Source organism: Heloderma suspectum, chromosome 3 (assembly GCF_057233095.1).
Source record: "Heloderma suspectum isolate Gila_16-S chromosome 3, 16-S_ref, whole genome shotgun sequence".
Taxonomy (NCBI): Eukaryota; Metazoa; Chordata; class Lepidosauria; order Squamata; family Helodermatidae; genus Heloderma; species Heloderma suspectum.
Window position 1 is genome coordinate 264,805,580 of NC_139460.1, and position 18,890 is coordinate 264,824,469.

General features: G+C 41.2%; 1 protein-coding gene across 1 annotated transcript; it reads left to right on the top strand.

Annotated features, from left to right (window-relative positions):
* Window positions 1-13,055: 13,055 nt before the first annotated feature.
* POLR2D (RNA polymerase II subunit D) lies at window positions 13,056-18,273 on the top strand. The gene is made up of 4 exons (XM_084846734.1): window positions 13,056-13,144; window positions 14,891-15,071; window positions 16,244-16,339; window positions 17,414-18,273. Exons 1-4 carry the CDS (start codon window positions 13,072-13,074, stop codon window positions 17,490-17,492), a joined length of 429 nt encoding a protein of 142 aa, XP_084702860.1. The 5' UTR covers window positions 13,056-13,071; the 3' UTR covers window positions 17,493-18,273.
* Window positions 18,274-18,890: the final 617 nt, after the last annotated feature.

The window sequence follows — 18,890 nt, forward strand, 5'->3', positions numbered from 1 at the left end:
ATTTAGTCTTACACTCTTAATCCTAAGCGCACACACATACTATTGATTACACCCACTGAATTCAGTGGGGCTTACTACTGAATAAAGCTGCTCAGGACTGTGCTGTTCAAGCATTAAGAGAATTTTTCTCTTCAATAAGGTGCATGGCTTCCTATGCTCACTTTTGAGGGTTCTTTTATCTCTGTAGAGGAAGGAAGTAAAGGGGCAGCCTTGCTCCTTGCCCATTTTCACCTGGACAAAATTGGAATTGAAGATATTTATTTGGTGTCTAATGGGTCCCTCGGAATCTGGGAATGGCGAAGGGGGAGGAGCATGTGAGCAAGAAGAAACACGTGGGTTGTGTTAGCGCCTCGACAATAAAGAAAACGGCTAAAAATGGATTTCTAAATTTAAACTTCTCACAAATACAAGGCTTAAACAGCAAACTGGCAAGTACAGCTGAACTTAGAGGAAAAACATTACTGGACTTTTTTAAAACTAAAGTTGAAGAAGTGGGCCTATAGAAGAAGAAATAAAACAACCTTGCAAGATGGCTCCTGGCCAGCGGAAAACTACCAACGGATCCCCAGCGGAGGAACCGCTAGAGTGGAGAGCTGAACTGGCTTCCCAATTTACCAAGTTTAAAGAAGAAATGTTAGAAAACTGGAAAGATATTTTGGAACAAAAATTAGAAGACCCAAATGCAAGAATAGAGGCAGTTGAAAGTACAACCTCAGAAGCATTTAACCTTGCAGCTGCAACAAAGAATAAAACTGAACAATTACAACAAGAAAATATTCAGATTAAGATGAAATAGAACAAGCAGAAAATTGGAGATGTATTAATATGAGAATACGACGACTGATAGAATCAAGAAATTGGGGAAGTAAAATCCTTTTTAGCACAATGGATGTCATCATTATTACCAGATGTTCAAATAAAAGAAGGATTTGAAAGAGCACACAGAGCATTAAGACCAAAAAGTGTAAATGCTGACAGCCCTCAGGATGTAATAATCTGCTTTGCAAGATATACAAAGAAGGAAGAATTTATGCAAAAGAAAAAATCTGCAAAAGGCATACAATTTAACAGAAAGCCTGTCTTAATCTTGCCAGACCTTGCTCCAGACTTTTAAAAAGCGACAGGAGTTCCCTCCATTTACTAGAAAGCTACAAGAAGCCAATATTCTAGGGGAGCTTTCAGCATTACAGCTAATCATAATGGTGGCCATTATGTGGCAATGACTTTAGAAGAAAAGAGATATTCAAAACTGAAAACAGACTTACCTATAGAACTTGCACCAGAAAGAATCCTGAAAGGAGGAAGCACAAATATGGAACATGAGGAATGGGAGTTAGCTCAAAGGCAGAAAACACTGAGAAGAAAACCAACAGAACCTGGTAGGGGAGTTACTACCAGTGAGATCACAAAGAACAATTCAGTATAAGAAGAAATAAACTCCTAAAAAAAGTCTTAAGAGGACTGTACTAGCAGAGTGACTGTAAGTAACATCATACATAGAAATCCAATTAAGTTTAGATGAGAAAGAGAAAAGTCATCTGTTATGAAATTTTAACAATTGAGGATGACTCATAAAAGACTCCGATATAACCATTGTTAATATCTAACAGCATTATATATCTTACTCACTGTAAACTCATGTTTTGTTGTTGTTCAGTCGTTCAGTCGTGTCCGACTCTTCATGACCCCATGCACCATAGCACGCCAGGCCTTCCTGTCCTGCGCTCTCTCCCGGAGTGTGCTCAAGTTCATATTCATTGCATCCGTGATGCTATCTAGCCATCTCATCCTCTGCCGTCCCCTTCTGCTTTTGCCTTCAATCTTTCCCAGCATCAGGGTCTTTTCCAGAGAGTTTTCTCTTCGCATTAGGTGGCCAAAATATTTGAGCTTCAGCTTCAGTATCTGTCCTTCCAATGAGCAGTCAGGGTTGATTTCCTTTAGGATTGACTGATTTGAGGAAAGCTTTGAAAAGAGAAAACCTGGGTGAGATATGATCACCCAGGAAGAACCTTCCTATGTTAAAAACAAGGGGTTCAGGGGGAAAAGCTACTCCTTAAGTGGTCTAGCAGCACATGTCGGGGAAATGCTGCAGGAGGATCCACGGAGGGAGAGGGAGTTGTTGGGATTGTTCTCTCAAGGTTTCAGTAGTTTTGCTGTTGTTTAAGCTGCAAAAGAATCTATATTTGATGGTCAAATATATATGAGTACTAGAAATATAAATGATAATGTAAGTAACTTACAAATAAGTACCTTGAATATCAAAGGAGGAGAGACAATAATACAACAAAATAGATTACAGAAATTACTAAAAGACCAGTGCAAATATTGTCTTACAAGAAAATAACTGTTAGTGACACTTTCATGCCTACAAAAAATGGGGTAAACAATGCTATGCGACAGGAAGTAATAAAGCACAAGTCGTAGCTATTTTAATCTGATCTGATACTGATTTTCAATTACAAAAAATTCGAAGAGACATTAGAGGTCGCTATATCTTCATAGAAGGGAAATTGAACCAAAATAGAATATATACTTTAGCCTCAATATATGCACCAAATGCAGAGCAACTTAACTTTAGAAACAACACAATAAGCTGAGAACGTTTTCTACTGTGACAACTATAATAAGGGGAGACCGGAATTGGAATCTCCAAGGGGTAGATCCCAGAAAACTGGAGAATAAGGAAAAAGGTACACTAAATTCATCAAGACAACTTCTTGTAAAACAAAAAAATGCAAAGAAAGCTTTCAGGATATTTCAGAACCACAGGCTAAGGGAAGTGTGGAGAGAATGTAATCCAAATGACTGTAGTTATACTTTTTACTCAAAAGTGCATGATACTTAAGAATTGATACTATCCTAATATCAGAGGGAGGATTATCTAATGTGAGTAACACTACAATCAATATAATTAAGGTCACAGATCATGTTACACTAAACGTACAATTAACTGAGGGGTCTAAAGAGATAGTTTGACCGACATGGAAACTCCATCCAACATTATTAGCAACCAAATCAAGTAGGAAAAAAATACAGGAAAATTTAGAACTGTATATAAAAGACAACACATTGGAAAGTACTTCCTCCACACTCAGATGCGAAACACTAAAAGTTGCAATCCATGGAATATGCATACAAGAATTAAGTAGAATAAGAAAACAAAGGAGAATACAAACAGCAACCTTGAGTTTAGACATTCAAAAACTTACTGACAGATACAGTACAGATCAATCAAAATTAGGAAAGAATTAGAAGAAAAATGCAAAGAATTGGATAAATTAGATAGAAATAAGACAATGATTAACTAGTTATAACTTAAACAAAAATATTATGAATTCGATGGGAAACGGTCCAAATTATTAGCCAATAGGGTCAGAAATCATAGAATGAAGAATAAAATTGTAGTCATAAAGAATTCAGAAGGTAATAGAATATTTAATTTACCCAAAATAAAAGAATTTGTAAAACATTTTAAAAACATTTATAAAACAACTAATATAGATCAAATGAAGTTAGAAGATCAGATAAAGTTAGAAGAGTATCAGAAAAAAGCTAAAATAAACCAAATGACTTTACAAGATAAATGCTGGAGGAAAACATCTCAGTTGATGAAATAAAAGATGTCATCTCAAACCTAAAAAGACAGAAATCACCAGGTGTAGATAGATGGATATACTGCTGAACTTTCAAACAATGGAAGGAGCAATCCTGTGGCAGCTAGACAGCGGCTAGACGGCCATAGGGTATGTGGTTTTCTGGGAACCGACTTCGGAGCCCGTGCTCCGTGGTCGGGTGCCAGAGAACTGACTTCCGCGCTGCCTCAGAGGAAGCATGGAACAGCCCTGTTCTCTGCGCTAGCAAGAGGACACGGAGTGACCGAAAAGGGGCGTGGCTGGGGGAGTTCTAGGGCAGGGAGTGCAGAAATGCCTGTACGATACATTGTATGTGTTGTCAAGCAGCCTCCTTCCCGCTCTGTCCTCCCACAGCTAGACAGCTGCAATCAGCTGTCTAGCTGTGGGAGGACGGAGCGGGGAAGAAGGCTGCTTGACAACACATACGATGTATCGTACAGGCATTTCCACACTCCCTGCCCTAGAACTCCCCCAGCCATGCCCCTTTTCGGTAAAAAGCTGTCTAGCCAAAAAAGCAGGTCAGGAGAAGCGCAGAGTGAACGATCCCCTCTGTGCTTCTCCTGCCCTGCTTTGGATAGGCAGTCGCCTCCAAGTTTGGAGGCGGCCACCTATTTATTTATTTTATTTATTAAATTTATTAATCGCCCATCTGGCTGGTCACTCAGCCACTCTGGGCGATGTACAATAATAGAAATAGCTGAAAACAAAAATATTCTACATTAAAAACGTCATATTTCTAAAATTACCCTAACCCACCCCACATGCCTGTCTGAACAACCACGTTTTTAATGCGTGGCGGAAGCTCATTAAAGAGGGGGCATGGCAGAATTCCCTAGGGAGGGAATTCCACGGCGTGGGGGCCACCACAGAGAAGGCCCTCTCCCTCGTCCCCACCAGTCTAGCTGTCCTGGCTGATGGGACAGAGAGAAGGCCATCCAGGGCTGATCTTGTTACGTGGCCTGTCTGGTGTTGCTGGAGGTGCTCCCTAAGACAGGCTGGGCCGGAACTATATAGGGTTTTAAAGGTCAAAACCAACATCTTGAATTTGGCCTGGAAAACAACTGGTAACCAGTGCAACTCCTTCAGCACTGGAGTGATGTGATCTCGCTGGCAGCTGCCTGTAATCAGGCGAGCCACCGTGTTCTGTACCAGCTGCAGCTTCCGAACCATCTTCAAGGGTAACCCCACATACAGCACATTACAGTAATCTAAATGAGAGGAGACCAGGGCATGTACTACTGATGGGAGCAGATGGTCGGGAAGGTAGGGGCGCAGCCGCCGTATCAGATGGAGTTGATACAGCGCTGTCCAGCTCACAGCTGACACCTGAGCCTCCACGGACAGCTGGGAGTCTAAAACGACCCCCAGGCTGCGGACCTGGTCTTTCAAGGGTAGCTGTACCCCATTCAACACCGGGTCAGCATCCCCCAACCTCCTCTTCTCTCCTACGAAAAGTACCTCGGTCTTGTCAGGGTTCAGCTTCAGCTTATTCCTCCCCATCCAGCCACTCACCGTCTCCAGACATTTGGACAGGGATTCTACAGCCAACCTTGGTGAAGATTTGAACGAGAGGTAGAGCTGCGTGTCATCTGCATATTGATGACACCGCACCCCAGACCTCCTGATGATAGCCCCCAGCGGCTTCACCTAGATGTTAAGTAGCATCGGGGAGAGGATGGAACCCTGTGGCACCCCACAAGTGAGCGGCCATGGGTCCGAAACCTCCTCTCCCAGTGCTACCCTCTGGTACCTGCTGGAGAGGAAGGACCGGAACCACCGTAATACAGTGTCTCCAATGCCCAACCCCTCCAGGCGGTCCAGGAGGATACCATGGTCAACGGTATCAAAAGCCGCTGAGAGGTTGAGGAGAACAAGGAAGGAGCATTCGCCCCTATCCAGGGCCCTCGTCATATCATCCACCAAGGCGACCAAGGCTGTTTCTGTCCCATGCCCAGGCCTGAAGCCTGACTGAAATGGGTCTAGATAATCGGCTTCTTCCAAGTGTGCCTTCAACTGCATCGCCACCACCCGCTCAATCACCTTGCCCCAAAATGGCTGATTCAAGGCTGGGCAAAAGTTGTTCAGAACTTCGGCATCCCAGGAAGGCTTTTTTAAAAGTGGTCTTACCACTGCCTCCTTGAGAGCTGATGGCATCACTCCCTCCTCAAGGGAGGCGTTTACCACCATCCTGATCCCCTCACCCAGCCTTTCTCTGCAGCTCATAATGAGCCAGGATGGGCAAGGATCAAGTAAGCAGGTGGTCAGCCTTACAGATGAAAGCACCTTGTCCACTTCATCAGAAGGAAGAAGCTGGAACCTATCCCACAAAACCAGTTTGCCACAGATAGCCTCTTGCTCACTAACTGTATCCACAGCGCACGGAATAACACTCCTAATCCAATCAATTATATCCACAAAGTGCCTTGCCAAGGCCTCACAGGAGGCCTTAGAATGCTCCAGTGGTTCCGGAGCAACTGGACCGACCAGACCTATCTGGATAGGATTGCTCCCTTAAAGACACTTTAATCCCACAATTACATGAATTATTTAATGAAATTCTGGAAGGAGCCCTACTCCCAGAAATGTGGAAAAAGTCATGTATAGTACTCTTACTCAAACCAGGAAAAGACCCATTAAAACCCGATTATCAACCAATCTCCTTATTAAACACAGATTATAAAATTGTTGCCTCTGTGTTGAATAATAGAATTAAAAATTATATAGAAAAATTAATAAATGCAGATCAATTTGGTTTTATACCAAACGGATATATTTCTGATCCAGTGAGAAGGGTTTTTAGCTTGATGGGTTATTGTAAACAAAACAAACTACCTATGGCTCTGGTAGCACTGGATATATATAAAGCTTTTGACAGCGTTAATTGGAAAAAATTAAAATATTGAAATTTTATAAATTTGGTCCCAAATTTTCCAGGACTATTGGTGCCATATATTCCCCATTATGGGCCTGTATAAAAATAAAAAACTCAGACTCGGAATACTTTGAAATAGGAAGTGGAACTAAACAAAGTTGCCCCCTTTCCCCAACTTTATTTACTCTTGTTGTAGAATTTTTAGCTAACTATTTAAGACATGATAATATAAAAGGAACATCTAATCAATCTTTATGCAGATGATATGCTATTAACCCTACAAGATCCAATAAAAGCTGCCCATTCTTACAGAATGAATTAGATAACTTTAAAAATTTGGCAAGCTTACAAATTAATTATAATAAATCAAAATTAATGAATCTAAACATATCCCCCCAAAATCAACTTTTTATCTCCCAACAGCTTGGAATTCCTGTAATAAATAAACATTTCAGATATTTTTGAATAAATATAACAATTATAATAAGTTATTTCTCATTAATTATGGGAAAATTTGGACTGACATTAAACAGAAAACTAAAAATGGAATAAAATAAATTATCACTTTCTAGTCGAATTTCAGCAACAAAAATTATTCTTCTGCCCAAACTTACATATTTATTTTATACTTTACCTATTGAAGTCCCTAAAACAGTGCTAAAACAATGGCAAAGGAAATTGTAATCTTTATATTTAACTCCAAGCGACCCAGAATAGCTAAGAACTTGAGATATAGGCAAGGTACGAATGGTGGATGGGGTGTTCCTAACCTATTATGAGGCATTTCAGCTTAGTCATGCACTTTCAATATTAGGGGGGAAAGGCAGGCAAAAGAAAGTAATTGGCTAAACATCAAAAATTTGAATTCTATTCCGTTAATTAAAAAAGAATTACGGAAATGTGAACTTCCAAACATATCCATGTTAAATGGATTGTTTTCAATAATTAAAAAAACCCAGAAAAGAAAAGCTGTTTTCAAAAATATCATCACTAATACTGGTATCCAGGCATCCAGATCTCAAAATAAATAATATTAATGTGAAACGGTATTCAGAGCAAGGTTTTTACTATGTAAAAGACTTCTATATCAATTCAAGACCAATAGAATGAAAATATTGGAAAGAAAAGTTGCGAAACACGCAAATTAGCTGGTACTCCTGGTACCAATTGGGAAATTTTATCAGATATAAAACAATAATGGAACAAACTACTAGACCATTATACAGTTTTGGGAATATACTTCATCAAACAAACCAAGCTATGGGTGTTATCTCTAAAATTTATAAAATATTATTTGAAATGGATATGGGAACATCTGGAACCCTGTGCTCAGATTGGGAACTAAACTGGAAAATTCAAATTACTGAAGAATAGAATAAAATTTGGCAAATATTTCCAATTAAAATGCTACCCTCTAAAATCAGGGAACAAGCTATTAAAACAATACAAGGCTGATATCTCACTCCAGTGCACTTATCTTACATTCAGACAACAATAAATTTTGCTGGAGGGGATGTAAAGAACTAAGCACTACACAACACATGTGGTGGGAAAGTTAAGAAAATATGGGACTTTGTTTTTCTAGAAATTAGTAAAATAACAGGACAACACATATCAAAAACACCAGAATTAGGATTACTGGGAATATTTCAAGGTAATAATTTATTTAATAATAATAAATAAATTATTACATAAAACGCTTATACGATTTCTAACAACTGCAGCTAGATTATTGATAGCCAGCAAATGGAAATATCTAAAAGGAATCTTGTTTAAAGAATGGTACAACAGAGTATGGCAGATCACGTTATTATAAAAACTGACAAATAATAAATTAGCAAAAGGACAAAGAAAAAAGGACAGTTTTACGGAAGAATGGTACAGTTTTATTGTTTATACAAATGCAGAGAAACAACACAGTGTTCCCTCTTACTACAAAACTATCATAGAACACAAGAAGGTACTATACATGATTAGAATAACAAATAAGAAGGTATATGTATTAACAAATTGTAATGCGTGTTTTCAAACATAAAAAATCACGGTGAAAGTTGAGTTTAAGTTATATATTTGTTCTTAAGAATAAAATATGTACATCTTATTGTCAATAGCGTGGATAAGTTGTAAATTGCTGTACAATTTATTATGCATTTGTTGAGCAAAGTTGTACAGATAGGTAACGTACATGTATTGTAATGGAAATGAAATAAAGAACAGTTAAAATCTAAAAAAAAATATCTGGGAATGGCTTGGAAAAGATAGGTCAGGGCAGTGCTCTCCTTTCTCTGCCTGCCCTCCCTTTTGGTCGCTTGCCTTGCCTTTAGCAGCGCTGTGCTGCATAGTTCCATCCAAAAGGTTGGGGAAGGACAGAGAGAGATTGGTTAGGGCAGTGTTTTTGCCTCTGCACTGACTTCCTACTTCCACTTAGGCCCACCAGGACACATGTTTATGCTGTTCCCTTTGGGGACTTCGATCTGTGGTCAGAGAGGGGTTGTGTTCAATGAACCACACTGGCAAGAGCCCCACATGAATCAGTTGAGAACTTGGGCAGGTGGACTGGAAGGGAAAAGGGCCAAACCAACCTGCTTCCTTCTCCAGCTATGTCTCCCTCCCCTCAGGGTTACCTGTGGATTGAGAGCACAGGCTGGACCAACCATCAAATCTAATCCAGCATTTTGTTTGCAACACCAGCCAATGATACCTCTCGGAAGTTTAGAAAGAGGGCCAGCTCAAGAAATTTTGCTGCCTGAAGTATTGCCCAAATCCCCTCCCGCTAAGGACAACACTTTTTTAAGAAGTCTTGCTGCACCACCGTTCAGCCACCAATTCCTGCCTTAATCTATACCTCTAGCCTCCAATGCGCCACCTTATCTGCCGCTTAAAGCTTCACCTTGTTGCATCGAAGAGCTGGACCTGGAACAGACCTCCCCTGTATTTGATACTCCACAGTACCTCTGCATTGAAGAGGTACTATCATCACTAATAGCTAAAGCTTTTTGTGAACCGCCCAGAGAGCTTCGGCTATTGGGCGGTATAGAAATGAAATAAATTAAATTAAAAATAAATTAAAATAAGGAATAGGTCTGTCAACACCTTTGAAACTGTTGCCTTAGACAGTCTGCCCTGGTATATCTAACCTACTCCACTCTAACTGGGAGTGGCTTCCTAGGGTCTCAGGCTGAGGTTTTTCCCATTCAGTTACCTAATCCTTTTAACTGTAAATGCCAAGGGATTGAACCTGGGGCTTTCTGCAAGGAAAGCAAGTGTTCTGCCACTGAACTAGGGCCCCTTCTCTGTGTAACAAAACTTTGGTTACAGAAAAGCAGCTTGAGATAAGTTGTCCCTTTTCAGCATGCAACTCCTTTGCTGAGGGAACTGTACTGGCTGCCTATTCACTACCAGGTTTAAGTTTTGCCAGGTTTAAGCTTTGGTACTCCGCTATAAAGCCCTAAACAAACTGGGAACAGGATACCTGAGAGAATGCCTTCTCCCTTATCGACCTGCCCAGTCACTGAGGTCATCAGAGGGCATGCTTCTGGTGGTTCCACATGGACCTATGGCCCAAATGGAGTCCACACAGAGAAGAGCCTTCAGTGTGGTGGACCCCTTTCTTACTCCTTGCCTCTGGAGGTCAGGCAGACCCCAACACTGTTGTTTCTGGCACCTCCTGAAAACATCGTTATTTCAGGAAGCCAGCTACAGGTTTTTTTTAATCAATACTCTGTTTTTAAAAATAACAGTTTGATAGAGTTATTTCTTTTATCTTTTATCATTTATTGTTCACCACTGGAATCTGTTCAGATGTGGAGTGATATATACATGCTCTAAATAAATACATTACATGGGGCAGAAAGGAAAGTAGTCAATTCTTTTCAGCTGGTTTAATTATTTCCCAGAGCAACCCCATCTGACACTGTCAGCTGCATCACACAGGCAGAGAATTCCACATCAATGCCTGTTCTTTCCCCATCCAGAATCATTGCAGGATTGGGTCGTTCTCTTCAGATGTCTGTCCCCGTCATGTTATTTTTCATTTCTTTCCTTTTCATGGAGGTGGTGATGCCGCTCAGAGGCATCACCACCTTTCCACAAAAAAGCATTACATGTGCTTGACGTGTAGCGACAGCTCCTCCCTGGTTCCTGCTCCTTTCCCTCCCCTTGCATATTGATGTTACTGGTGGATGGGGACTGACACGCAGATGGTCCCCCTGTCTCCCTGCCCCCCGCCTCCCCGTTCAGTGTTTTTGACAATCTCTGCCGTTTATTCAGCTGTTTACTCACTGGGAATACACAGCAGGGGGGCATCCCAGCAGGTTGGAAGGCCAGCACGCTGCTCTGCTGACCTGCCACTCTGCTGCCTTGTTCAGAATGCTGCAGGCCAAAATGGCAATGACCCAAAGTGGTGCAGACACGGGAAGGCGACACGCCCCACAGCCCGTCGTCACCACCTTCACCACCATGATCGCACCCCCAACAACCCAAAACAAGCACTCACAGCCACCAACACACAGTGGTTCATTCACACTAGGGGAGAAACAGGGCTTCTTCACACGGAGCTTTTATCCTGCTATTGAAATGGCTCTGTCACAGAAGTTTGTGGGCTCTTTAGATGACGCTGTTACCCTCCAGGGTGTCTCCTGCCATTTTCCCCAGCCTATCCCGTGTTTTCCCCAAACGCAAAAAAATGTATTTTTCCAGCCCACAGAACAGGAGCGCCATGACCTCCCCATGAAATTCTCCAATAGCAGAAGAAACCAGCTGTGGGCGCTTGTTTCCAGTTGTTGGGGGCATGGTCAGGGTGATGAAGGCGTTGAGAATGGGTTGCAGGGTGTGTCACACTCAGGAGATCCTGAGCAGGGTTGCACGGAAGGAGACCGAGCAGATTTGACAGGTGCGAGGTCTTGTGCCCTTCTTTGCAAGGATAGGAGGGTGCACGGTTTGAGGGCAACTCCTGCCTCTGCTAAAGTCTTGCTGAGGAAGACTTGCCCGACCTTCCCCTCCCCCCCGTCAGCAATTTTTCCCTTTGCTTCAAGGCAATCCCCCTGCCAAACTGCCCAAATCCTTGCCGCAACACAGCCCGCCGCCTTCTCAGCAACAGCAGCACCGAACAGCACCAAAGAAGTGCATTGCTCTCAAACCACATGTCTGCCATGTAAATGCTTGAGGACATTTCTCGATTGGAGGGAGAAGAGGGTAAAATGCCTCCCTGCAACGAAGGGGGACAGATCTGATCCCCCCACCCCACCAAGCTCAGAATCAATGTCCTCTGTTGATTCAGAGCACCCCATTAAGTTCAATGCAGCTTACAGTGTGTCAGTCCCCATCCACTAGTAATGTGCAAGGGGAGGGAAAGGGGCAGGAACCAGGTAGGAATTATCGCTACACCCCGCGCATCACCATCCCCCGTGACAAGGAAGGAAATGAAAAATAACACAACGGGGGGGGCAGCCATCTAAAGAGAACAACCCAGTCCTGCAACGATACCGGATGGGGAAAGAACCGGTATTAATGTGGGATTTTTCACCCGTGTGATGGAGCCCATACACAGGGAGGTCATGGCGCTCCCTTTGTGCATATTTGGAAAAATACCACATTTTTTTCTGTTTGAGGAAAACATGGGATAGGTGGGTAGAAATGGTGAGGTAATGACTGGACGATGACTACATCATGTAATGGACCTGCACAATTCAGTGAGTAGCTAATCATGAATATGCAATAGACACACATTATTGGAGATGTAGAGACACCCTGTGTGTGTGTGTGTTTGGAGTGGGGTAATGGCTATTTTAGAAAAAAGGAAAACTTAGATCCAGCAGCAGCAACCCTGGGCAATAGCAGGCCTGCAAGATACATACACAAACACAATGGCACACATTACACAGACTACAATCCAGACTAACCTGGAAGTAAGCCTCACTGAAGTCAATGGGGCTTCCTTTTGAGTAGACATGTATAGGATTTCGCTGTTAGATTGGGGTGACGACTCAGGCTTTAAACGGTGAAAGCCCCATAATTGTGGCTTTGGTACCAATGCTAAATTCTTTTCTTTTGCGACTTCCTTTTTTCTACGTTGCCTGACTTCAGGCCGGGCCAGCATCTCTGTTCTGCGCCCTGACATAGAAGTCTGCCTCTCTTGTCTCAGAGGAACCTTGAACTCAGAAAACACGTTCCCGGACTCATTTCATGTATTAACAGCACAATCCGATGTATGTTGACTCTGAAGTAACTCCCACTTAATTCAATCCTAAATAAACACACTTGCGAGGGAATACGCCCCATTGAACACATAGTGCAACGCTGTAAGTGTTCACTTTCCGCCGTACGACCAAACAGGGCCGCGGGGTTACTCTCACCGGGCGCCAGTTAAAAGCAACCCGAAATACCCGGGTGTCTCTGTAAGCTTCTGACGGCGGCGCCTTTCTGGGAGAATTCCCGCCAGCCTGAGGGCAGCGTCAGGACAGCGTCGGCTTCTCCTCCCGGAAGGGGGCATTAGCGGTATCGGCTCAGGTTTCCTTCCCTCCCTTTCCGGCCGACCGGGCGCTTTGGTTTCTGGGGCTGGGTGAGGCGATGGCGGCCGGAGGTAGCGATGTGCGCGCTGTGGATGTGGAGGAAGATGCTTCGCAGCTCGTCTTTCCCAAGGGTGAGCGGCTGGGTCTTGGGAAGGAACTGTAGGAGAAGCGAGAGGGCTGGCGCGTTCTCAGCTTCCACTTGTTTCCCCCTGTTTTGATTTAGGCCCGTGACCGGGTCCGAAGGCAGCGGCGTCTCTGAGTCTGCGCAGCCCCTGGTTGGGACACTGCTTGGCAACCCGTTTTATAGGATTGTTATTATTACTACCATTATCATTATTATTTTATGTGGTAGTGGTATGCGCCGCTGTGCAAATAATTTGTGGATGGGTTGATAGTTGACTCTCTAGAAGTAGTTGGCTTGTACAAACAACGGAACAGTTGTTTATCTGGCTAGGCTACAGCACTATAGGTTTCACACTTTTTGGTAATTGCTTGACTTGTTTCGGACCTTGTGTATGTTGTTGGCATTCTAATCATTCACATGCAAAAACATGGTCGAGCCCCCATACTTCGAAATCTTGGGTGTTATAAGTATATCCGAACTGCTTTTGTCCTGTTGACTTCAGTGTGATACTTGCAAATTCTGTGGCTTAAGTGACTGAGGATAATAGCTTTAATAGCAATAATATTAAGTTTGTTTCTTTAATTAGATGCTAATCTAATTTTGCTAATCTAGTTACTGTGTTTCAGAAGCATGCCTTGTTTAAAGGCTAATTATATCGAACTTTTCAAAAGTTTTGCTTATCTTTAAATGCTATATAAGCTGCTCTCTAATGTTCCAAAGTGATTTGAGGCTGTTGTTTTTTAGATCAATGTATACATGTATTGGCATTTCTGGGAACATTTTCACATTTAGATGTATTTTGAAACATTCTGGAAAACAAGAGAGAAAAAGTATGTGGCTGTATTGCTCTTAATGCAAGATATCAATGTAAACATTAAAGCTGACAGCTGAACATTTGACGTTATTGTCAGAATGATGCCCTGTTTGTAAATTTGGCTGTGTGGCCCACAAAAACTGTTTTATTCTTGCTTTTTGATCAAGAGGTATAGCTTGTCATAATCAGACTTTAATATATCACCTTACAAAAGGGGTAGGGAACCTGTGATCCTCCAGATATTATTGGACTCCATCTTCCATCCTCGATCATTGACCATGGTGGTTGGGGCTGATGGGAGTGGTAGTCCAAAACATCTGGAGGGACACAGGTTTGGGAGTACTGCTCTTAGACCTAGTGTACAAGTGGCAGCAGAGGGAGGTGATAAGGTCCTGAAGTGGGAGAATTTGTACAACTTCAAGATTGTACGATTTCAAGCACAGGTCACATTGTTGAATGTTTCTGTAGATTCCCCTGAAGTGGGGGAAACTAGCACATCAAGGGGAGGATTAAACTAGAATCTTTCACCCTGGTGGTTTCTACTTGGAGGCAGGTTTGTTTTTTAATGTACAGGAGCATTCAAAGATAGTATCTTCCACTCACAGCCTGAAGTACTACCATCACATTCCTATTGAACATGTAGACTTGGCTTAAAGTAGTCCCTCTAAAGACGTGTATTTCAATGAGCCTGTTCAGATGTAACAGCGGCATCTGGCAGCAAATCGTGGGTTAATTAACCCACAAATTTCAGGGGCATGCAATGTGCCCGAGCTGCTTCCTGTTTCCATTAACAGCCCTCAAATGCTGCATTTGAGGGTTGTTTCCATGACATCTGAACAGGGGCACATAGGGTTGTTTGTGGCTTAAACAACCCCAAGTTAACCCAAGAGCAATGTATCTTGATCTATCTATTTCTACTGTACCCATCTTTGCATACAGAATTTGAGACTGCTGAAACCCTTCTAAATTCAGAAGTGCACATGCTTCTTGAACATCGGAAGCAGCAGAATGAAAGTACAGAAGATGAGCAGGAGCTCTCTGAAGTCTTCATGAAAACTTTGAACTATACTGCTCGCTTCAGCCGCTTCAAAAACCGGGAGACTATTGCTAGCGTTCGCAGGTGAGTAATTTTTTTTATAAAACATTTTAAATTGATGTGAGAGCTAGTAAGGAAGGGTGTAGCTCCTCTAAACTGAATATTGTACGCAAATAGATTTGTTTTCATTGTTAGAGGAAGTTCTTCTGTAATCTAATTTTATTTCATAATTTTAAAGGAAAGTAAGGCAGAGAGTTTAAGACCTAATCAAACAGATTGCAGTGACATGTGTTGGATCATCTTAGCACCATATTTGCATTCCTTTAGGACTGTATTTAAATATGGAGGTTGTTTAGTTGTTGTTTTTTAATTTACATGTCAGTGAATAGCATTTCCTAAACTGCCGTTGATCTAAAGCTCCTTCATGTACTTAATACTCTCAAGATTTAAAGTCCATAAAAGTCAACCCTTTATTCTGTGGAGCTTTGTTGTTGTTGTTGTTGTTGTTGTTCAGTCGTTAAGTCGTGTCCGACTCTTCGTGACCCCATGGACCATAGCACACCAGGCCTTCCTGTCCTCCGCTCTCTCCTGGAGTGTGCTCAAGTTCATATTTCTGTGGAGCTACAGTCACTCAAATTGTTTCTATGTTATTTCCTGAATAGTAAATATGATTGATATGGGTATTGGTAGTTAACTTATTAATATAGATATGGATATTGGAAGTACACTTATTGATAGCATTGAGAATAGATATTAGACAATTTTGGAAATCTACTGGGTCACCTCTTGTTGATGAATGGTTTCTGAGAACTTGGGAAATTACTAAATTGATAAGAGTGACAAATCTGGTTAAGACATCAGAAGGATGACAAAGAAACAGCTAAAATGAGCTAAATATATTAAAGTACTAATTTTGATGGGGTAGATAATATGGAAGTGTTGTCCCTGAAGCATGTGTATTTTAATAACTTAATAATTAAAAATATGTGTTTATAGTTATTTGATGTATGTGATATTTAAGTGTTTTATGTGGGTTGTGTTTCTCTACATTAACATGTATAGTTGTACAGCTGCATGTGGAGTTTCTGTATTAAAAAAATAAAATGCATTGTAAAACATTTTCAATCTACTTCCTTTCATCTCTGTTATTTTTTAATTATTTATTTGGCCATATTCTATCTTGAGTTTTTTCTGCAATTTCTTTTCTCCGCTGTTTCCATTTTTCTTTATACATGTTTTTTCTTTTTTTCCTGCAGTTTGTTGCTCCAGAAGAAGCTCCATAAATTTGAATTGGCATGTTTAGCTAATCTATGTCCTGAGACAGCTGAGGAGGCCAAAGCTTTAATTCCCAGGTGAGTTGCAGTAAGCAAAAAAAATTATCATGACCCAAGAGGGTTTACAAAGCATGAACAACAGAAACATCAGTAGTGGCATTCCCACCCTGTGGTTCCACGGGACTGGTATTCTCTGATCAAATATTGTCAGTTGACTGCCTATTATTTGACCATGGTCAAATTTTCTCAAGTATTCCATGAAGCCATGATGCTTGAAGAACTGACCTGTCTAATTAGAAGAATTGCCTTTTAAAAACTGTCTCTTTTTAAATAGTTACTATTCCTTTGCTATATTTTTGTTTTCATTTCATTGAACAATATTTGTAGTCCTGGTGTTCCAGGATAATGTCAAAGAGAAGGACTGTTTAAGTGAACCATTCACATTTATAGAACCTTACCAAACATTGGCTACATTCAGATGATCCTGCAACCCAGGCCATGGTCTGGAGAATCAGGAACAAGTCCCATGAGCACACATTCCTTCCTCTCTCCTTCCCTAGCACATGTAGCGTAATACATTATGTCCTAGTTTAAACAAACCATACTATTGTTGCATCCAAATTGACAAACATTGACAAAATTGACAAAAGTTAGCTCTCCAAACTTAGATCAAACAGTGGTTTGTCATTCTGGATTGGAAGGCATGCTCAAACCATACTCTGCTGGTTTAGACTCAGTGGCATACTATGATAACCCATTAACTAATGCATTGAGCTGTAAGCAATAAGGGAGGAGGAAGCATGCAACCATGGGGCCCAGTCCTGATCCTGCTAGTCGGAATGCAGCCATAGTTAAAAGTTACCGTTCATTAGTTTTTTAAAATGTTAATTTCATATTTTCACAATAAATCTGTTTTGTAATTAGCATAAGTATATTTTTGTGCAAATAAAGTTAATGCTGGAAAAAACATTGACCATTATTTGACTAATCAAATGCCTAACCATAGTTGGATTGGTACGGCCTTATTTGATATGGGAGACAGAAAGAACCTCAACTCATGGGCAGCCTCCTTGGTATCACTATGGACACTGAGTTCTCTCCCTGTCAGCACTATTTTTAGAAAGTTAACCATTGTTTGCTTTCCTCTTTCAGCTTAGAGGGTCGGTTTGAAGATGAAGAGTTGCAACAAATTCTTGATGACATTCAGACAAAACGAAGCTTTCAGTATTAGAAGAAATTGCTAGACACTGTAATCTGAACATTGGGGGGTGGCAGGGGGAACACCCACATTTGTTCCCATGTACTGCTGGACCAATCCTGGCTCTCAATTGACAGCAAAGAGAAGTTGATGCAGGATAACATTTCGTGATCCACCCAAGACATATTTTAAAAGGGAGTCTGTAGCTCTCTGGACTTGTTGAATATTGAGAGTTGAAAAGACTCGTGTGATATAAGCCAATAGAACTCTGGAAAGTTTGGTCTGATTAGTTTAATATTTATTTCCAAATGTTTGTCTTTATCCTAGAAGTACACAGAATGTTTGAGGCCAGAAACAATAAATGAAGGCACAATTCTCAGTGTGGACACATGTTCCCTAAGATGAGAGGAACTTCGTTCATATTACTTTTTGAGAATTGTAAATATAGAAACAGGATTAATAAATCTGTATGATTTCTTGATGTATTCCCTCTAAGAATAATTTTGTACAATTTTTTTGTGTGAATTAAAGTACAGTATTTCTAAGAAGGGGCCTGTGGTTTGTGAATGTTCTTATCCACACATTTTTTATTAAATTCCAGTTGACCTGGAAGAGGAAATACTTTGGGGGCAGGGGAGCACAGATGGCAGAGGAAAGGAATTTATTGGATTATTGAATTGCATCTACAGTTTTTGTTAAATATTGATGTAATATTCAGTTGTTATACCTTTATAGTGCTATAAATGACAGTTACCTAAATCTGTGTTTTGGAAAGAGAGAGAAGAAAATAACACTTGTGCTTTTTGGAACTGTGACTGGAAACTGGTATCCTCTAATGTTCAAAAGTGAAACTGGGTGCATGAGCAACCATAAGTGGTAGTTCTTAGTTCAGTAGGGGTTGCTTTACTTGAAATGTGAAAGAAGCTTAATTAACATTCCAGCTGGTGGAATCAAGGAGCTATAAAGGTAGAAACATGTGATCCATACCCTGCAATGAGGGAGAAATGCAGTACTGCTATAGAAGTTACCCTGTATGTTGCAAGACATTAGTGAAAAGTGATGGGGTGTTCCTCATCCAGGTATTAACAATGAGTTTGAGGAGGGAGTCAGTTCCACCATTTTCTTTTCCTAAGATCACTTCAAAAGACTGTTACACCAATACCATTCTCCAAACCTCAGCAAATGAACAAAATAGAAAACAGGATGTCAAGAGCAACTGAATTACAAAGTAAAATCTCAGCACTTAGTCATAAAAAATTGGATCTGTCCACCAACAAATTCAGAATATGAACAGCCTGAGGCAGTTTGACACATCCTGGTTAATTTATCCTTCTACTAGGCAGTGGGAAGTATCCAACAAGGTGCTGTGCCCCTGCCAATTAGGTTCTGCAAGCAGCCCCTCCCATTGGTTCCACTGCGCAACTACAGACA